The 21,337-nt window shown below is 35.6% G+C and overlaps 1 protein-coding gene across 2 annotated transcripts in view; it reads left to right on the top strand.

Annotated features, from left to right (window-relative positions):
• The window catches only part of LOC106867448 (uncharacterized), an 81,716-nt gene that overhangs the window by 3,681 nt on the left and 56,698 nt on the right, over positions 1-21,337 (top strand). For both annotated transcript variants that reach the window (XR_016242400.1, XM_014912326.3), the window contains exons 2-7: positions 7,490-7,578; positions 13,251-13,426; positions 14,680-14,939; positions 16,428-16,551; positions 18,464-18,636; positions 20,591-20,672. Coding sequence is in view for 1 of the 2 variants with exons in the window: in XM_014912326.3 (XP_014767812.1) it covers positions 7,490-7,578; positions 13,251-13,426; positions 14,680-14,939; positions 16,428-16,551; positions 18,464-18,636; positions 20,591-20,672 (904 nt within the window). In the remaining variant the exon portion in view is untranslated. The remainder of the gene's footprint in view (positions 1-7,489; positions 7,579-13,250; positions 13,427-14,679; positions 14,940-16,427; positions 16,552-18,463; positions 18,637-20,590; positions 20,673-21,337) is intronic.

Below are 21,337 nucleotides of genomic sequence, written 5' to 3' on the forward strand. Positions count from 1 at the left end.
CGAGGGTGTATGTATGTATGTATGTATGTATGTATAAGCATATGACACCAAAAGGCTCCACAATGGTACATCTCAGAGAAAAACACATTTGATTTTTGTAATCTACATTTAAAACTACATTTAGTTATAAAAATATGTCCTTCTGTTGAAATGAAATTTCAGTAAATTTCTATATCTTTGTGCAGCTGAGGATTGCTCTGCATTTTACATTTGATGTAATGTTCACTTTGCTTAATTAAATGGAGTTGCATGAAATGATCGTAGTGCATTAACTTTGGATATCCTTGTTGCTTATTTTGATTTTAATCACCTTATATATATATATATATATATATATATATATATATATATATATATATATAAGGTTGAGGAGGGTATTGGATTTAACCAAACCCAGGAGGATACAGGTAATACCGAGTAAGTGCTGTATACCAACTAGTTTTGCCCCAGTCGTTGTATGAACAGGATTGGGTATTATAAGTCGTGTATTAGCGTGTGTATATGTAAATATATAAAAACAAAAAGATAAAGAGAGCAAAGGAATGAAACTACACTGGAATGAAACTACACTTCAAGTACTGTTCTCTCTTTTTTCAGCACATCACACTCTTTACCACTTCATACTAAAAATATCCGCCTATGGATATAATAATAGATTACTTTATTTTTTCTGTCTCCGATGAAGGGAAGTACTGGATCTTCCCAGAAACAGCTGTAAGACTCTATCCATAAAATACTTCTCCAACCTTACCTTTGCTCTCTTTATCTTTTTGTTTTTATATATTTACATATATATATATATATATGTATATATATATGTATATATATATATATATATATATATATATATATATATATATATATATATATATATACATATATATATATATTTATATGTATGTATGTATGTATGTATGTATGTATATGTACGTATATATGTATGTATGTATGTGTAGATGCATGCATGCATGCAAGAAAAAAAAAAAAACTAAACATGGTTTTCAAAACAAACATGCTGAAAATGTTTGTTTTAAAAACCAAGTCATTTTACATCCATTTTCTATGTTCTATGTAAACATAGGCTGGATGGACACTTTTCAAGGCAGTATTTTTATGGCTGGATGTTCTTCCTGTTGTCAACCATTTCCTGCTTGTTTCACAAATAAGGAGTGTTTCATTTCATTCTGCTATTTCAATGGTACAGAGCTATAGGATGTAATGGTCAGAAGAAAATTAAACATGGCAACATCAAGCAAGAAATGGAAATGACACCTTTGGTGCATGTACATATGTGCACACATACACACACCCACACACACACATATGAATGTGCATGTGTGCATACAGACGCATGTGCATGTGTTATTTCTTTACTACCCACAAGGGGCTACACACAGAGGGGACAAACAAGGACAGACAAACGGATTAAGTCGACTATATCGACCTCAGTACATAATTGGTACTTATTTAATCGATCCCGAAAGGATGACAGGCAAAGTCGACCTTGGCAGAATTTGAACTCAGAACATAGCGGCAGACGAAATACCGCTAAGCATTTCGCCCAGCGTGCTAACGTTTCTGCCAGCTCGCCACATGTGTGTGTGTGTGTGTGTGTGTGTGTGTGTGTGTGTGTGTGTATGAGTATGCATGTGTGTGCATGTTCATGCATGTGTGGAGGTGTACAGGTGATAAATAAACAGAGCTGTTACTGCATCAGATAGAATAGCTCATGTTATTAGTTCTGACTCTCTACACTCTGAGTTCACATCCGGCTGAGTTCAACTTTGCCTCTCACCTTTTTGGTGGCCAATAAAATATACCAATCAAGGGCAGCAAATTGGTCAAACTAAAATCATGACAGATCAGATGCATTTTGGTATTTGTTTCATCTCTCTGCATGCCCTGAGTTTGAATCTTGCCATACCCTATCAGGGTGGCAGATTTCATTTATCACTTGGTCTAATGCATCTTGGTTGCCTTCAATGGAGTCTGCCCTGTTGCATGCATTCAGACCAGGTCTCCAGCTTATAGAGAATTTCCTCTCCTACCTCCAACCATCATTTAGTGTCTATTTTAATTATAATGGCTAAGCAATGAATGATTGCTTCTGATTTGCTGGTATCTCTCTCTCTCTCTCTCACTCTCCTACCAGCAAATATTTAGATACCATTGGTGTCTCTGTCCTTCTCACAATACCTGATTAAAACAGGGCTGTATTAGACCCCATACTTTTCCTCCTACTTGCCTTCACGCCCTACTGCCCTTCCCTCCAGACTAAAAGCTAGAAAAAAAAATTTTGAACAAATCAAATTCTGCTCAAAACAGAATCAACTTGGGTCAATAATATGGACCCATTTTCATTATGACATTTGTTGAGTACTTGGAATTCCTTAGAAACCAGTTTGTCAATACAGTTCAATGTCTGGACTTAATGTAGCTATTGATATTATGGTTATTTTGTTTGTGTATCTATATGTTTTATTATTTGTTCAGGTGGGAGTGGTAATATTTTCAAAACAGTGTTGTATTGTTATACTGTGTTCTGTACCTTAATTATGTTCACTTAGATCGTATTGATCATATTTCAGCTTAAATCAATAAACCAGTAGATATAGTTATCAATTTTTTTAAAGTAATACTTAATATGCTTCACATAGAGAAATAAGTAACTGGTTTGTAACAGGGTATCTTGCAATTTTTATTATTTATTGTGAAGCTTACATGGATGTTAGCTTTGTATGGGATGCTTAGATTTTAAGAGATCTTACTCTTTTACTCTTGTACTTGTTTCAGTCATTTGACTGTGGCCATGCTGGAGCACTGCCTTTAGTCAAGCAAATCGACCCAAGGACTTGTTCTTTCTAAGCCTAGTACTTATTCTATCAGTTTCTTTTACCGAACCGCTAAGATACAGGGACGTAAACACACCAGCGTCGGTTGTCAAGCGATGTTGGGAGGACAAACACTGACACACAAACATATACACACGCACACACACACATATATATATATATATACATATATATGACGAGCTTCTTTCAGTTTCCGTCTACCAGATCCACTCACAAGGCTTTGGTCGACCCGAGGCTATAGTAGAAGACACTTGCCCAAGGTGCCACGCAGTGTGACTGAACCCAGGACCATGTGGTTCGTAAGCAAGCTACTTACCACACAGCCACTTCTACTCTCTTGTGACAGTTGTTCCATCAAAGCTGAGGAGAATCCTAATAGTCGTCATATTTTATGTTTATTATTCATTTTAAGTCACAATTTGATGACAGCCAAATCATTGGCTGTAAAATTCTAAGAAGCAAATTACATTTTTTTCAGTCTCTGGAGGTGAGAGTAACTTGAGAGCATCATTTTATTTTTTTTTCCAGTTCCTTGACAATATGTATATATTTCACCAATACATATCAGCAAGCGGATATGCACGCACACACACACACACACATGCACACACACACACACACACACACACACACATGCACATGCATGCACACACATGCACATGCATGCACACACAGACACATACACATTCGCATACATGCATGCACGCACATACACATGCACGTACACACACACACACACACATGCACATGCATGCACACACATGTATGCATGCACACACACACACACACACACACATACACACACATACACACACATACACATTCGCATACATGCATGCACACACACACACACACACACACACACACATTTAAATTAAGCCTGAATTTATGATCTGAGCAATCATCGTTATCACACACTGATCAAAGATGGTGACTTGGCAGAAACATTAGCATGCCAGACAAGATGCTCTGCAGTGTTTCATTTGTCTTTACATTCTGAGTTCAAATTTTGTCAAGGTTGACTTTGCCTTCAATCTTTTGAGGTCAATAAAATTAGCACCAGTAGAGTACCAGGATCAATGGAATTAACTTTCCCTTCCCTGGACCAAAATTTTAAATTGTTATTATACACTGATACATTTGAACGAGAATGTTCATCTTCATTTTTATTATGGTAGTGTTTCAGCAATTATATCCTCCAGACTTCTTCAAGTATTTATCATGACGATCAGTCGGACGCTGACACTCGTTGATGCTGCATCGAAGAGGCCAGGGAATAGAAGAAAGAAGACATGCACCCAACACCAGAGCTGAAGACACCTCCGAAAGGGGGGGTCCCGCCACATCAAAACGGTAGAGGAGTAGGGGCCGAAACCGGACGTGGTTCCTCCTGATGATGTCTTCAGCTAACTGGATCCTAATCCACCAAGGGAAGGTATGTTGGAAGAAAGTAATTCAACAATGTGGGTTGATGAACCGTAAGACGTGTGGCCAGAACCTCCTGGAAAATAACCATAGCGAGGGACATTCCACAGTTGAATTAGAACAGTCACAAACAGTGAAAGAAGACATGCACCCAACACCAGAGCTGAAGACACCTCCGAAAGGGGGTGGCCCCGCCATGTCAAAACGGTAGAGGAGTAGGGGCCGAAACCGGACGTGGTTCCTCCTGAAGATGTCTTGAGCTAACCGGGTCCTATAAAGGAGCTGTTGTGGTAGCAGACCATGAAACATGGTTGAAATTCCTCCTTTAGTAATGTTCACAGAATTTGGAACCAAATGCTTTATTAAATCTACAGGGGTGGATTGTTCCCAAGCCATACCCCAAATATTGTCTGTATCAGTTATTGCATCTCTTGGGATGGTGTTAGGGTTAGGGTTAGGTTGTTATGTTTGACTAATGGAGAGATAAATGCAGCTATAAACTTAACGAATGGCAGTTTAACATATAGTACCTTGATCTTCTGATACTGGCTTCCTTCCAAGCAGACCTATCTAGCATGATCCTTCCTTGAGTTTGAGTTGATGTTGCAATCCTTTAAGGTTTTTTCAGAGCCTCTTTGACTCTTTCACAAGGTGCACCAATACTGCACTCTCCATTTGCAAATTCAAAATAATAGATCTCAGTCTAGAGTCAAAAATTCTGACAACACTTTTAGTCCTACAAAATTGGATTAAGCTTGAAAAACAAACTGGATGCCTTAGCACATCTGAGAACTTCTGTATGAAGGATTCTGTCTTGCCACTTATTGTCCAAAGCCTTCCTTAGGCAAAATTTAAGAAATGACAAATACAATTTTAATCACTTTAGAAATCAAGGAAAACAACTCTGGACATGCTTCAGTCTTATTTTACCTCTCAGCAAATCATAGATTTCACCTTACTTGAGTAGTGATGACAGAAATACAACATCAAGGTACAATATTTCATATGAGACATGAAAAATTAACATATCTAAAGAGTAGACAGGTAAACAAATGGTCAGAAATTCTTAATCTGTTACTGGCACTATATTTTTTTGATAGCTTAGAGCCAAGCCACTATGCTATCGAAAACAAAGTTCACCTAGACATTAATTGTTCTTACCATTGTTGTGTAGTTCCAGATCATTACTAACTAAGCAAATTATGATCAAAAGCATTCCAAATGTGACCATCCTATACCTTTTCCTTTGTGCAGGGAGCTTGGAGCCACATTATATGATAACTTTTATAAGATAGTAGTGTATGATTTAAGGGAGATTCAGTTGCTTGCTATTTCTAGCAAAATGTGTGAGTGTATAGAATCCTTTTTTTTTGCTTCCACCCAGACAAGGAGGGACAGTTCTGTGGAACTGACAAACATCTGTTGTCTTGCGGTGTTATGTTCAAATGCTTATGTAAGAAACATTGCCTGACATAGACTCTCTTCCTCTGTACAAAGTTATTTATCTCTCAGGTTTTTATGTTATAAACTCCACTAGTTGAAGACATTGCTGATTATAAGCTTCATAATATAAACACCACTAGGTTGAAATATACTGACTTTTATGACTCTATGTGAGTTGTAAACGATTAAAGGATTAGAATTTTGGACGGATCAGAACCTGTTCTTTTCTAAAGGGTTAAAGCAATTTTATGTTTTTTTTTATATATAATTCACATCAAAGAGATATAAATCAAAATCAGCCATTATGGCTTTATTTTAATTTCAAATTATAGCATTGAAGTAAATAATGTAAAGAATTTAGACTGATTCAGTATCATACCTTCCAGTCAATTCTACTACTTTAACTTCCAATACACACACACACACACACACAGATATGCATGTGCGCACACACATACACACACATTTACAGACATACACACACATACACACACATACACAAACACATTATTTAAACTTTACATCTAGACACTTATGGCAAACCTGAACCTAAGTACATTACAAATTTGGCATTCACCTATATAAAACCTCTGTAAAACAACAGAATTACTTGATGGATAATATATTGTGATATCAAAGATCATGAGATTTTTATCTACAACAGTTAATATGTTGTATTGCTAAATATATAGTGTGCTAAATATGCAAAATATGTTGTATTACTAAATACATAATGTGCACATGTAATATATTCTGATATCAAACTCATAGATCATGAGATTTTTAAATGCAACAGGTAATATATTGTATTGCTAAATACATTATGTACACACATATTTAAGTGTTGAGACCAACCCACCTGAAACAGACTTCAGATATCAGTTCTTTTGATAAAAAATTGATCACAGAGTTTCCAGACCCACACTCGACCACTGTCAAGAAATACAGCAAATCTGGACTCGTCAGAGAATATGACAGTATCTCAAAATGCTAGTTGTCTCTCCACCATCTCACTGACCCAATCTTTTCTCCACTTGATGTTGGCTGCTCAAAGAAGTGGCTTCCTTCTCGCTGCTCTGTCATAGTAACCAAGTTTGTGGGGATACCTGACAGTTGTTCTGGGACTGACATCAACTTGTTCTGCTATGTCAGAGGCCTTACAATGAGGATTGTCCGCCACATTTCTCTTAGCAAAGAGAAGGGTCCCGTCAGGGTGCCTTGGTTGATCTGAACAAGGGAATGTGGACTCCTTCCCCTCACTGGTGAATTGTACAATCACTCTATTAACTGTAGAAAGCAGGATCCCAAGGTTTCCTACGATTTTACGCTGACTATGTCCACCTTCAGAATGACCCACAATACAGCCTCTTTGAAATTCAGATAGTTCCAAGGCTTCTTTTGTACACGGCATGATTAAGCAGTCACATATAGAACCTGAAACATAAAAATGTTATATAATATGTGTATGTATGTGTATGTGTATGTATATGAATGTGTGTTACTGTCTCCTTGACTTCATGTGCTAGTTGTAACATGTCTGGTCATGGAGAATGTTACCTTGCTTGGAAATAGATGAAGGTTGGCAACAGGATGGGCATCCAGACATAGAAAATCCAGTTTGACAACTTCCATCTGACCCATGCAAGAATGGAAAAGTGGATGTAGAATGATGACATCTTCATAATATACAAAATTTTCTTTGAAATAAGATATCAGAATTGTCTATTTTTGGTTGTTTCCCTACTGAACATCCATTTTTGTATCAACAGTACCTGAGACTCCAGAAGAAAACCTAGAAGATCTCCTGTCCTATGATGATGTTTTCTGGGATTATTTCAATCATTTTCTTAAGGCACCGGTAAGTTTCTACATATTTGATACTGAAAAGTTTGATTGTAAGCAATATGTATTGCTGTAATAATATTTTTGACTTGGAACATGCATGGTTTATAACTCTTAGATTTTGTTCTGACATATTTCATCTAATACTTATCTTTACAATACATAGCTTGTAGAATATATCATCAACCATACTATAATTTTAAAATATGTGCTCATGTTTGACAAAGAAAAACACTTGATCGAGTGTATATGCATGTATAAATACATATACCAGATTCTGTATATTTCTTCTACAAGCACACACACACTCTCTTACATATACACACACACACACACACACACACACACACACTTTTACACACACACACACTCTTTTACACACACACACACACACACACAAACTGTACCACAGCATGTTACTAATTACATTATTATTTTCCATGCAGATAGCATCCCTGAGTAAATCCCCTCTGTTATTATGTTATCATACATAATTGCACATACCTAGAGTAATTTCTTATTTACAAATCTGGTCATCATGGCAAAGATTATACTTCTGATAAGATCAAAACATACATGAAATTACTACCATGTCTGCCAAAGATCAGATCAATTTCCTTTCTCAGCACAAGTCTGTTTCTAGTTTATATTACTGTAAATATCCATGCATAATATGACATTTTGTTGTACCAAAATCAGGAATAAAACATTAAGGTTGCATATAATGGTTTCACATCTTAGTGCTCAGCCAGCAATTTCAGAGGAGGGGAAAATCAATTACATCAACCTCAGTACTTAACTAGTACTTATCTTATTGACCCCGAAAGGATGAAAAGTAAAGTCAACCTCAGCAGAATTTGAACTCAGAATTAGAAAAATGGACAAAATGCCACTAATCATTTAGCCTGGCATGCTAACAGTTCAGCCAGTTTGCTGCCTTAGGGCTGTGGATAATACATAGCATAAGACTGTAAAGTTTTTCCCCACTCACTTTTATGAAGCGAATACACAATGGGGTTATAAAATGTATCAGGAAAATAGTTTGAAACAATTATTCGAAAACAGTTATTCGAAAAACAGTTATTCAAAATAAATATCCTTTGTGAACTTGATCTTTAATTTAATCGTTTTTGTTTAAATAAAATGAAAAATTTAGAATAATTAACATTTGGTATAATTGTCCTTTTGAATAATTTTCTTTCATACAATTTTCCATTCAAATAAATGCTTTTCAAATAATTGTTTTCAAATTATTGTTTTTGAACAATTATTTTCAAGCAATGTTCACATAATCGTAATAAAGCCTTATCATTTAAAAAAAAAAAATAAAATTACAGGTCAAATAAACATTGGAGATGCTTTTCCCCGACACCGGTGGTGGTGGTTGTGGTTCTGGTGAACTTTGCTGCAGTAGATACCAGATCAGTATTCTGCAATTTCTTGCTGAACAACGTGCACAGGTGATTTGTTTATAGGGATCAAATGTCTGTGCTCTACTTTAGCTCACTCACTCCATCAAATGAACATTGCCTTGTGCATGGTGTGCTACATGTCAGATGTTGAAGTGATCAAAGCAGAAAGTAAATTAAGTGTTTTACTCACAAGTGTTGTACAACAACACACAGCCTGATCAGAGAATTGAAAACTTGAAACTTGCAATTGTGAATGTAACCCCATAACCACTGAGCCACTTGCTCTCACATTACTGGAACTACTCAGAGGTATTGCAAGCTCTTCTTCTGAGCCCATTACAATGTTTAAAGCCCTTCCATACCATCAAGTAGCTCAGGGTCACATGAACATTGCTCATTAGTCAGTATGCTTTACCTGAGTGGGGCAGCTAGAACTGAATATTGTTTTCTCTGCAGAATGTTTCCACATGTGATCTCTTGTCAACCACAACTGCCTTGAGTTGGTTTCAGCTGTGGTGCTTATCTCCTTGGTGACTTTTTTTTAGTTGTCTGGGTTTCAGATCAGCCTTCTGCAAGAAATAGCACACTGATCTGGTTGGAAAGTTGCAACAGCTGACTTAAATAGGGAATGAAATTAAATACTAAAGAAACTAACACACTAGATTATGGTTGATTATCAACCCTTGTAGTAGCAATGCAACAGCATAGCATTATATGTTTTTAACACAATTCAAGCCCCCAAAATTGTTATACATATTATACTTGGTAACATTATACATAAATATCTATGACAATTGAGATATCAATTTAATCAACCTTTCGCTAAGGTAGATGCGAGCTTAGCTCTCCTTGGTGCAGCTAGTGTTTTGATTAATCAAAGCTTGCATCATATTAGTGCTTACATTACTACATATAGTCTGCACTGTTATAACAGTTATCATCATTGCTACTGATGTAATTTGTCACTGTATCTGTGACTAGTAAGCATTCACATCCACTGTAAATCCACTAACACTTCCATTGATTATAAGCTGTACTCAATGTGTTATTATTTAAGTCGTTGAGAAGGCAGCGAGCTGGCAGAATTGTTAGCATGCTGTGCGAAATGCTTAGCGGCATTTCGTCTGCTGCTACATTCTGAACTAAAATTCTGCCGAGGTCAACTTTGCTTTTCATCCTTTTGGGGTTGATAACATAAGTACCAGTGGAACACTGGGGTCAGTGTAATCGACTCATCTCCACCTCTCTCAAGCTGCCTTTGTGACAAAAATTTGAAATAATTATTTAGGCAATTGGATTTATTTGGAAAACATCTGGAGTAACATTACACATTGTAATGGTGTTATTGAATGGTTGGGAGTAATTAAGGGCTTCGACAGATGTAGAAGTGCAGAGCTCCTGGCCTCATTTTTTATAGCCTACATACTTGATGGAAATTATCTTTGGTCCAGAGACCTAACTTGATTCTTAACAACAAGGTGTATTCTATAAAACATCCATGATACAGGTAGTTGAGTTAAAATTAAGCCAATACTCATGTTTGAGAATGGTTTCTCCATTGGGCTGCCACACAGTTTCTATCTACAAAATTCTACTCACTTTGATCAGCCCAAGACTCTGACAGAAGATACTTGACCAAGGGGCAGTGCAATGGGATTGAACCTAAAACCACATGGTTGTGAAGCAAACTCTTTAACCATATAGCTCTGTATTGCATTTTGTAGCAAAGAATAGGTCACCTCTGATACAATTCTGAGACATTGCAATTATGTACTGTTTTAATGTGATTCAATATAATTCAGCTACTATTATGCGCTTCATTTTGGCTTAAGGTAAAGCTTCTATTTACTTAACTGTCAAAATTGGATTTGTAGTCTTACATTTCTACAAATGAAATTCAAGGATGGAAATGGCATGAGGGTTATACACAGCAGTTGGAATGCTTTTGCAATTAAGCTGTCCAATGTGACATGCACACATACCCATTTTTGTATTATACTGCGTAGAACTAAAGTAATTGACTAAGACAAGAGAGCTGAATTTGGGTGAAAAAACATAGAAGCCTATAATGTATATAGCTTCAATGTGTCTATCTTCACACAGCTTTTTGAATTCTGTTGATGAATATGAATTCTATGAGAAACTCATTGTCCTTGGTTTATATAGTTAAAATTTACAGACAGCAAAAGATGAAGACAGGTGAAGGAATAACAAGCAGGTTTTATTAGTTTAACACTTGTGAAGAATGGAAAAGTCTCTGACGTTTCAAGCCTATGCACTTTGACGGAAAGGATTAAGAGGAAAAAAACAGAGAGAAAATGGAAAAAAAAATGGAGAGAAAAAGAAAATGTTAGGGATTAATGAATGGTTCAACATGATGAAATGGCTGGAAGAAAGAGGCTGAATGGAAGGGAGATAAGAACGGTGACCCAGATGAAGCTAAGGTGTACAAGCACATGTGTGTATGTGAGAATGGTGAGTGTGAGTGTGTATATATGAATGGGAGGTGAATGCGTGAGTATGTATGTGTGGGCAAGCTGAAAATTGTGTGAACCTGTGCGTGTATATGAGTATAAGTAACTTAGTGCATTGGTTTATACTACTTCAACTTATAAAGCAGAACAAAAACTGTCATGACACTGTGTTAAGTTTATAAAGGTGCTTCTGCACCACTTCTAGCATCATAGAGTCAAATTTTTTTCATAAGCATTTCTTCTACACAGCTACATAGACATAGTACATTGTTTTGTTGAAGGGAAAAAAAGACATCCTATCAACTCCAAGGAATGTGATTCTTATTTTGAAATTCTGTAAGATGTTTATAGAGAAATTAGAGTTGATTCCTCTATAAACTTGTCTTTAATGTATATATACCTGTCACTAAGACTATTGTATATGAATTAAGCTTTTACATAATAAAAAAAAAAAACCCACATGTGATTATCAAAAGCTCATACAGGAAGTCACAGCTCTATTTTTGATATATTTCCGATAATTCTTGGCACATTTTCAGCCCCTTTTGCTTCATCTTATAATTTGGACAGTATTAGCAATTACAAATTCAGAATTATCAAAGCTGAATTTCATGTTGATTACTGAAATTGGATCCAAATCAATCTGTTTTATACTTAATAATGATGGGTATTTCCTGTTGTCAACTAACTAATCAGTGCTTTAAATATACAGTAATGCATCAATTACTGTGGATAAAGGATACTGCAAGATCACTGTAGTTTTCACAACTCCATCGTTCAAATACTACTACTACTACTACTACTACTACTACTACTACTACTACAACATCATCATCATCATCATCATCATCATCATCATCGTCGTCATCATCGTCATCATCGTCACCACCACCACCACCACCACCACCACTACCACCACTATCATCATCATCATCCATGGTATGTGGAAGTTCCTGTCGGTTACATTACATGTCATCTTTAAACTGATTGATGAATATTTTCACTATACTTAAATCAATGCAATTGCAACGACATTGAGATATTTGAAATAGGATGTCCCTAACCAGCTCCAGTGTCCAGCAAAGCAAATTCATTTTTCTCTAATGCTATTTGATACTTTTAGAAGTTTCTTGTATTAATGAGGTGTTCATTCCATGACACACTGAAAATGGAATAAAACATGTGCACATAGCCACATGCTTCATGCCATCAGTGCCATATCTAGAGTATGTGCTGTTTGGGGAAACCCTCAAGTTTACCACACTCCCTAACAGGACCTCCAGCCTTATACAGTAGACCCAAAACTGCTACCCCCATAAAAGTGTCACCTAGGGCAGATAGCCCTCATTGCTATCTCTCTCACACACCTAGATACTTTACTGCATGCCAAGTAGGTATTCAAATATACAAATACATGTAAAATTGCCAATACATATCCAGATTTTCAAAAATATTAACCTTTTAATTTTCTTAAATCCCTTACAGAAAAAAGTGCATGAAAGGTGATATACAGGATGTTTGGGCAAATTTGACAGTTTCCATAAAAGGAAAATAAAACACAATATCCCATCTAAAAATGAAAGTATTTTAAAAAGTCAAAAAGTATCAACTAGATTATGGCTGGGATAGAACAGTTTATTCTAAGTAGCTGCCCTCACCTTCCACCACAGCCTCAAGACAGCTCCAGAATCTAGTGTGTGCATTCCTCACTGTGTCCTTGGGAAGATCTTCTGCCACCTCCATTATCTTGACCATCAGCTCTTATTGTTAAAATGAAATTATTTTCAAATTTCGTTTTTCAGGTTTTCCCAATTGGTTTATCTTATAACCGTTTAACAGGAGCTTTTGAGGACAGCCAACCAAATATTAATGAAAATGGTTCTACAGAAACACCCTTGTCTCAGTATGGAGCTACATCAGAAGAATGTGAGAGGATGCTTTCATGGGCACAATACAGAAGACTACCACTTTTTATAAGGCGAGTTTAGAAAACTATTCTTGCAAATTAACTTCTGACACCAAGTAATCTAATTAATTACATTTGAATAAATGTATACAATATCTTTTATCTTTTATTTGCTTCAGTCACCTGACTGTAGCCATGCTGGAGTGCCACCTTGATATGTTTAGTTGAATAAATTAATATCAGTACTTAGTTTTTAATAGTCTGGCACTTATTCTATTGGTCAGTTTTGCCAAACCACAAAGTAAACAACCCAACACTGATTGTCAAGTGGTGGGGAGACAAACACAAACATAGACACACACACACACACACACACACACACACACACACACACACATATACATTCATATGTGTGGAGGGGGAGAGAAAGAGAGAGAGACAGACAGACAGAGACAGAGAGAATGAGCATTCTCACAGTTTCTGTCTACCAAATTTACTCACAAAACATTGGTCACTGCAGGGCAATAGCAGGAAACCCTTGCTTAAGGTGCTGCACTGTGGAACTGAACCCAAACCCACAAAGTTGCAAAGTGAGCTTCTTAACCACACAGCATGCTTAGAATATATGTATATTTTGGGCATAATTGTCTGTCTTCCTAAGAAAATAGTTCATATAATTTAATATTAGCCTTGTATTAAGACAGCAAGCTGGCAGAATTGGTAACATGCCAGGCAAAATGCTTAGCATTTCGTTTGTCTTTACATTCTGAGTTCAAATTCCACTGAGGTCGACTTTACCTTTCATCCTTTCAGGATTGAGGAAATAAGTACCAATTGAATACTAGGGTTGATGTAACTGACTTACCCCTCCCCTAGAATTGCTGCCCTTGTGGAAAAATTTGAAACCAATTTTAACCTTGTATGGATCAGAGGACTTAATATATACAAGTATTGCTGGACTGGTGTTTTCAGCCAATTGGGATATAAAAGAGAACCTAAAAATACAAACCCTTACTGAAATTTCAGACAACAATTGAAGTGTTATTTACTGTATCACATCAATAAGTTGATAATTGATCTGGCAGGACACATCCTTCTCTAAGTTACTGTCTGCAGCCAAATATCGTAAGAATGTGGAGTAAGCATAGTGATGTCATGTGACCAAGAGTCAATCTTGTATTGTAGATTTGGGTAACAACCTACTTATACCTGCTTATTTATGAATGCTGTTTTAGAATAAAGTGTGCAAAAATATAGGTGAAAGTTGTTTTTGAGTAAAAAACACAAAAAATAATAGACCATGTTTTGTTTCCTGATCTTTGCAGGTCTGAACTCTTTAGAGAAATGAAGCTCTGTAAGCAAATATTACGGCCTTTGGATGAGCAGCGAGTGGGAGATAGCCAAGAATCAAGCCAACTTATTCGAGGTTACAGTCGGCAAACTGGAAGTTGTGTTTCCAGTCTTAGTAATGGCGCTTCTTCCACTTTTATTGAAAGTCAAGAACCAAACTATTCTTGGATAAATTTAACATATTCTGCTCCGCAACCACAAAGAACATATTTTTCTCAGACTGCATCAGAACCAAGTAAGTAATTCAAATATACTTTGTGTAAGAGGTATGGTTTTTGGGATTAAGAAGCTTACTTTGCAGCCACATGGTTTCATGTGTAGTCCCACTGTATGACACCTTGGGCAAGTGTCTTTTATTATAACCTCAGGCCTTGTGAGTGAATTTGATAGATGGAAATTGTGTGGAAGCCCATTATATGTGAATGTATATATATATGTATGTATGTATGTATGTATCTTTGCATGCATTATGAGTCCCTGCATGTGTGTATGTATTTATGTATGTATACATGTGTGTATGTGTGTGTGTGTATGCATGTATTTTGTGTGTGCCATTGTGTTTGTCCTCTCCTACCACTTGACAACCAGTGTTGATCATTTTGTATCCCATATCCTAGCGGCTCAGACTTATAATAAGTACTGAGGTTGATATGTCTGACTAAACCTTTCAAGGCAGTACCCCAGCTCCATTCACATTGAAGACTTCAAGTTCTGTAATATCCTTTACTATTAGATTCATAGAACAGGGACAAATACATTGACTACTTAATTTTAAAGTCAGCAATTTTTTGAAAACACATTTATTTCATGAAGAATCTAAAACCATTTTGCACATTTTGCATATTTATTTATTTTACTGTTCATATTTGTTCTTTATAATTTTCTTTATAGTATGAATGTTTGTTTTTAATTTTATTTATTGAAAAATATCGAATATAGATATATGACTTCCTGCATGGGAAGTTTATTTTCCAAAGTAATTGGATAATAAACAAGTACCCAAAGAGTTAATAGTTCATATCCTGTCACCTCCACTGTAATTTTCAAGAGCCCCTTTCATTAAGTTCTAAGTAGATATAAAATTGTGATATTATCCTTATGAAATTCACTAATATTTGGTTGGCTTGCAATAATTGTTTTTAATTTAGATACAAAGCAAGCAGCTTTTAGGAGGAGGGGCTTCATCAATTAAATTGACAGGTACCTATCAACTTCGGAAGGATGAAAAGTAAAGTTGATTTTGACAGGATTTGAAATCAGAACATAAATAACTGGTAGAAATGCCATAGGCTTTTTCTGATTCCTTTATGATTCTGCCAGTTTACCACTTTATGGAAAGAATGTCACAGGAATTTTTCCAATATTCTTACTGTACTGCTGGCTTACTTATCATTATAATCATTTATTGAAAATCTTCCATACTGGTATGGATTGGATGGCTTGACAGGATCCAATGGGCCTAAAAACGGCTTCATGTGTTGCAGTGTCTATTTAACATGGTTTCTATAGCTGAGACTCTTCCTATCACAAACCATATTACAGCCTGTACCAGATGCTTTTTTCATATACCAGAGTAACTAGAATATATATTAAAATCTCTCATAACTTTCAACTATTTACTTTTTCAGAGATAAAAATGTCATTTTAAAATAACTTCCAGATGAATTAATTTTCTATAAGTCTTTTAAAAAATTTTCTTCTATTTTGTGTTTCTTTTATCAAGCTAGTGGAGTTATTGTTGATGATGGATACCTCACTTCCTGCACACAGAAAGACAGTGATATATTAATAGTTGAAAGTAAGACCCCTAAATCTACCAATAACTTTGGTAAAGAAAGCATACCTCAGTGAGTTTTCTTATTTTAAACCTTACTCGCAATTTTTTAATATGAACTGGTTTCTTTGATAAAAGCTTTTTGGAATGTGGATTGATTTTAAAATTAAATATTATACGTTGTATATGATTCCTAGCAGATGAATAAGATATTTAGGATGGTGAGGGATCAAAGGTTGAAGGTCTCCTTTTGATGAGAGACAATAAGATTTTGACAAATTACAAGCATAATAATATAAAAAGTTCACAAGTCTTGTTATAACATGAATGCTTATGCCAGGCAACTTATAATTCAGAGCAAAGGAAAGAAATAGGAACAAAAGGTAAATCTTTCAACAATTTACTAATTTAATTTTATAATAAAAATAGTAGCCAGAACTAATTTAATTCTTTAATAAAAACAGTGGCCAGAACTAATTTAATTTTATAATCAAGACAGTGGCCAGAATTAATTTAATTTGATAATAAAAATAGTGGCCAGAACTAATTTAATTCTATAATAAAAACGGTGACCAGAACTAATTTAATTTTATAGTAAAGATAGTGACCAGAACTAATTTAATTTTATAATCAAAACAGTGGCCAGAATTAATTTGATTTTATAATAAAAATAGTGGTCAGAACTAATTTAATTTTAAAATAAAAATAGTGGCCAGAACTAATTTAATTCTATAATAAAAATAGTGGCAAGAACTAATTTAATTCTATAATAAAAACGGTGACCAGAACTAATTTAATTTTAAAATAAAAATAGTGGCCAGAACTAATTTAATTCTATAATAAAAATAGTGGCCAGAACTAATTTAATTCTATAATAAAAACGGTGTCCAGAACTAATTTAATTTTAAAATAAAAATAGTGGCCAGAACTAATTTCATGCAAATTTTAGTCCAACAGTAGAAGAATGTTATACATAATAATGGCTAAGAAACATTAGTACATAAGAGAATACAAAAAAAATAATAAATATTGCATGTTTTGTGAGAGTAAAGAGCATGTTTAATGTAATGCTGCATGAGTTGAAAATAATTGTAGAAATTTTCATACTATACAACTAAAGTTTACTTTCAATTTGATGTAAGATATAAGCATCGTAAAATACAGGCAAAAGTTTTTACTTTCCTTTTTTAGTGTAAAAAGGTTGTGCATTATTTCAGTATGTTAAAAAGTTATTCACTCTAAAACAAATGGTAAGTTAGTGCAAGGCAAGGAAAATAAGTCTCTGCGTCTGATTATAATATGTGTTGCAAGAAATAGTTTGTGATGTCAAGTTTATTCAACAGGAAAGAGAGTTCAGTATCATGATGACATCTTATTGCCCTGTCTTATTGCCCTGCACGCGATTAAAATTGGAAAGTTTGTGAGGAATCCATTGACCCAATTTGCTGACGTCTCCAATGGCATGCAGGTGTCAATGAATGGTTGAATGACCAAATCCAAACTTCTCTGCTAGTTCCTCAACAGTTATAATGTGATTTTGTTCCACCAGGGTTTGCAGGATATCCTCATCAAGCTCTGCGGATCTTCCAGGATGAGACTCATCTTCTAGGCTGTAGTTTCCAGCTCAGAATTTTTGGAACTACCATTGACACTGGCTTACACTTATTGTTCGATCCCCTTATACTGCATTAATATTCCTCACACTTTCTGCTGCATTGTTGCCTAAATTGAATTCTTAAAGCAAAATATGTCGAATATGCTCCTTTGTCATTTCCATTATATAGCTTTGGAAAAATAACTGTTAAAATTGAACTGCACTCTTCAAATATTCCACTAAAAATAAGTACAGGGTAAAATTACTACTTGCTTTTATAGCAAGTTGATGTAGGTAGTTTATCCTGTCCCCCTCCAACTTTTAGCTCATGCAATTGAAAAAAGTGCATTATTTATGGGATGACCCAATATTTTTGCCCTTATTCTTTCAGAAATTCCTCTTCTCTTCCAAAACAATCAGAAACCAAAGATGTAGCAACTGGAGACCCAACGAGCCTTCCTCAGTCATCATTCTCAGTATTAACACCCAAATCACAGACAAAGATACGGGAGGTAACGTTTTCTAGGGAAAACACAATGCTGTCCTATAAGTGCGATTCTCAAGGTGACTTTACAATTTAATCTAATTCATTTTTTATATCTTCCACTGTCCCTCATGCATACATACATCACGCACAAACATACACATATATCCTCATCCTCATTATCATTTTCCTCATCCTCATCCTCATCCCCATCATCATCATCATCAGCCCCTCCTCCTCATTATCATCATCATCATCAGCCCTCCTCCTCCTCCTCCTCTTCCTCCTCCCCATCATCATCATCATTATCATCAGTTTATATTCACTCTCCATACCTGCATGGGTTGGATGGGATGTCATTCAGAGCCATTTCATATCCAGAGTTACTGACTTCCCTAAGATGGCTTAGAGGACTAGGTCTCATTTATATTTTCCATTGCTAACAGTTTCTAAGGTTTGTGATGTCAAGTTTATTTCTATAGTTTGTGCTGTCAAGTTTATTCAAGAGCAAAGCAAGTTCCATATCATGATGACATCTTATTACCCTGTCAGCAACTGGTTCATTTTGACATGAAGGCTCTTATCTATTAAATAGCTGTAGTCTCCAGCTATGTAGCAAAACATATTCAATGGAGAATATCCACCAACTACCTTATGAAGTGTATTGGATGCATTTCCTCATGCTACAACCTGTACAGAGGATAGTAATCTGCCTTTGCTGTCTCTGCCCATACACCAATCGCAAGCGTTGAAATGTCAAATTGTTACAACACAGGTTCCTAAAGCACGTCACTTTACTTTTTACTCCAACACTGAATCATCAGAAGTGAAGGCATGTGGCTTAGTGGTTAGGGCATTTGGCTCATGATCATAAGGTCACGAGTTCAATTCCTGGCAATACATTGTGTCCTTGAGCAAGACACTTTATTTCACACTGCTCCATTCGAGTCTGCTGGCAAATGAGTTGTATTTCTAATTCAAAAGGGCCAGCCTTGTCACTCTGTGCCATGCTGAATCTTCCTGAGAACTAGGTTAAGGGTACATGTGTCTGTGGGGTGCTCAGCCACTTGCATGTTAATTTCACGAGCAGGTTGTTCTGTTAATTGGATCACCTGGAACCCACATATTTATAACTGATGGATGTTGGTGAATGACTTTCTAGCTTGTATTATAACACTAGTATTAGTTATACTAATACCAATGAACTTTTTGCTGCAACTGTCATACTTTTCCTGAAAGAGAGGTTATATGAAATATAAGTAAAAAAATTTTTAAAAGGATAAAATTCTATGTTGAGGATGAATCTGCATTTATTTATTTATTTGTTTATTTATCTATTTATTTATTTATCTATTTATTTATTTTCTTTTATTTGTTTCAATCATTAAACTGTAGCCACACTGGAGCACTGCCTTTGAAAAGTTTTTGTCAAATGAATTGACCTCAGAACATTTTTTTAAGCCTGATACTTATTCTATCAGACTCTTTTACCAAACTGCTGAGTTAAAAGGACATAAACACACCAACACTGGTTGTCAAGTGGTTGTGAGGGACAAACACAAACACAAACACACACACACACACACACATGGGCTTTTTTCAGTTTCCATCTACCAAATCCACTCACAAGGTTTTGGTCAGCCCAAGGCTATGGTAGAAGACACTTGCCCAAGTTGCCACACAGTGGGACTGAACCAAAAAACACGTGGTTGGAAAGTAAACTTCTTACCACACAGCTATGCCTGGCCTGCGTCTATTTTGTTATCTACATTGTTGAAGCACTTAATTACCAAGGTAATATTCCATAGAGAATAGTTTGCAGTTCATTTAATTTCTGTTGTACTGGTATCTGGATTGTTTTTAGTTACTATACCCAGTTTATTTTTGGTGGCATTTATAAGTCTAATTATGGACTGCTATGACTTGATAACAAGTGTTTACTGTAGCTGTGTAATATGAATATCATCCTCAAGATTGCTTTAAATTGTATTTATGATAAAATGAAACTAAAAACATTTTCATGTTTGCTTTCAGAGAAGAATGAAGTTATTAAACATCCAAATGGTGGCATTTGTCCAACACCTCAAAGAAACGATGTTTCTCACCATTTTTTCAGGTAAATTACTATACTACAGGTTTTCTATTAATGGTTGAATAAATGTAAATGACTAACTTAAACTTATGTAAGGTTATAGGTTAGCTAATGTCTGTTTTGAGCCTACAGACTCCACCCCAGTAATTGACTAGTACTAACTTAAGCCCTTTGCTCCCAATAGAAGTTAGGCCATCAATAACTTTTCTCCAGTTATCATATCTAGGACGTCTCAAGACTATTCTCTCTGTATGGGTCCATCCTCATCAGTGTCATATGTTTCCCTGAAGGAAGGCCTTCCTCTCGCAGGTTTTCTTGGTTTTGAATCGTCATCAATGCTTCTATAACTTAGTATCTTTTTTAGGCTTTACACAAGCTCATATATACCTCAGAGGAGAGACGCTTCATATTATTCTGGCCTCTATCCTTTTATCTGTCTAGCATGAGAAGCTCTACCAAGAGCACACTCTTCACTAACATAGCTCTCAAGGTCATTGAGGCACACAAGCTACCACATCGTAACAAGGACTGGAGCTTATGGTGTTGCTTTATTTTATTTTATTGGCCCTGGAAGAATGAAAGGCAAAGTTGATTTTGACACGATTTGAACTCAGTATGTAAAGGGTCATAACTTAATACCACAATGCATTTGATCAGATACTCTAGCAATTCTGCCCATCCACCAATTT

Source organism: Octopus bimaculoides, chromosome 6 (genome assembly GCF_046866305.1).
Source record: "Octopus bimaculoides isolate indiv1 chromosome 6, ASM4686630v1, whole genome shotgun sequence".
Lineage (NCBI taxonomy): Eukaryota > Metazoa > Mollusca > Cephalopoda > Octopoda > Octopodidae > Octopus > Octopus bimaculoides.